We start from the raw sequence: 1350 nt of genomic DNA, 5'->3' as shown, positions 1-1350 counted from the left end.
ACACAACATTTTACCCAGATTTTTTTTCATTTAGCTTTGTAACTATAGAAATTTTCTTTCAAGATAAAGTCTGTCCTTTATCCAGTTTCTTTTTTTTTCAGTATGAACAACATTTTTCAATTTTGCATAGAGCTTCATAGAGATCGGCCAATGCTGGAAACCCCATGGTTACCACCTAACTCCTCACCAAATGAGGATGAAAAGGTGTCCATGGCAACTTATTTGGTGGGGGAGGGGACTCTTATGCCAAGGGAATTGTCATTTTGACATGACATGAGAGAAGGGACAATTTGCTTGACTAAGATCTTCAGGCTACAGAGCAGCCACAGCTACACATGGCTTTGTGTTGTCGGGTCTTCTCCATGCTTGACTCAACCACAGACTCCTGGGCCCTCTGAATCTCATGGACAAGCAGAGCAAATGCTTCCTCTACACCTTGTCGTGTCTTGGCTGAGGTCTTGATGAAGGGGACTCCCCACTTATGAGTTAGGATAGCTGCATCAGTGTGAGCATCTCCAGCTCTTGTCACTAGGTCACATTTATTGCCCACAAGTACCAGGGGCAAGGGCTGCTTCTGTTTCAGTCTCCAGGTAGACCATATCTGCTGCAGCTGGTCCAGAGATGAGGGGTCATCAAGAGCAAAGACACCCAGCACACCATCACCAGCTGCTAAGCACTGGTCTCGCAAGTCCCTGTAGATATCCTGCCCTGCTGTGTCCAGCACATTCAGAATGTAGCCACTATTGTCTAGGGCCACCTCCTTCCAGTAGGAATCCTGGATAGTGGGGTCATGTTCTTCCACGAAGCATTGGTGGGTCATCTGGATAGTGAGAGCACTTTTACCAACACCACTTGCACCGAACACTACTATCCTGTATTTAGGAAGCTTTCTGCCAGAATCTTTGCATTTTGCCCAACCATCATTGCTTTCCTTTGGGGATCTGGTGCACTGTGTGTTAAGGCGCAGGTCCAAGATGCTAGACTTTGTTGGCAATGCCATTTCCCAACAGTCAGTTCAAGGAAGAGATGGAAACAACTGGCAATGTATCCCTGGATAGGTTGTCTGCTGAATGGCTGCACGTGGCTGTCTTTCCAGGTTCTTGATTGCTCTCATCTGTAGACCCCAAGAAATGCACAATCAGGAAAATCATGGATCATCTAGAATTGATAACCTAATTCCACATTGCTAATGTCAACTACTGTTGAAGGAGGAAATCTCAACCTCCATCCTGCCTCTCCCTTTCTGCACTGTGACTCCACCAGTTTCAAAGTTGGTCAATGAACTCAATTCTTGCACACGTCCATCTTTATCTATAAGTCCCCACTAAAAATCAGAAAGCCTGGAGTTCA

At 45.7% G+C, this 1350-nt stretch overlaps 1 protein-coding gene across 1 annotated transcript; it reads right to left on the bottom strand.

Moving 5' to 3' along the window:
* Nucleotides 1–307: 307 nt before the first annotated feature.
* LOC113839051 (GTPase ERas-like) lies at nucleotides 308–1000 on the bottom strand. Its single transcript, XM_027434511.2, has one exon. It carries the CDS (start codon nucleotides 998–1000, stop codon nucleotides 308–310), a length of 693 nt encoding a protein of 230 aa, XP_027290312.1.
* Between the last annotated feature and the right edge of the window lie 350 nt (nucleotides 1001–1350).

The sequence above is a fragment of the Cricetulus griseus genome, unplaced genomic scaffold (assembly GCF_003668045.3).
Source record: "Cricetulus griseus strain 17A/GY unplaced genomic scaffold, alternate assembly CriGri-PICRH-1.0 unplaced_scaffold_1, whole genome shotgun sequence".
Lineage (NCBI taxonomy): Eukaryota > Metazoa > Chordata > Mammalia > Rodentia > Cricetidae > Cricetulus > Cricetulus griseus.
Note: the sequence above shows the minus strand (reverse complement) of the source record. Positions and strands in the feature narration are given on the sequence as shown.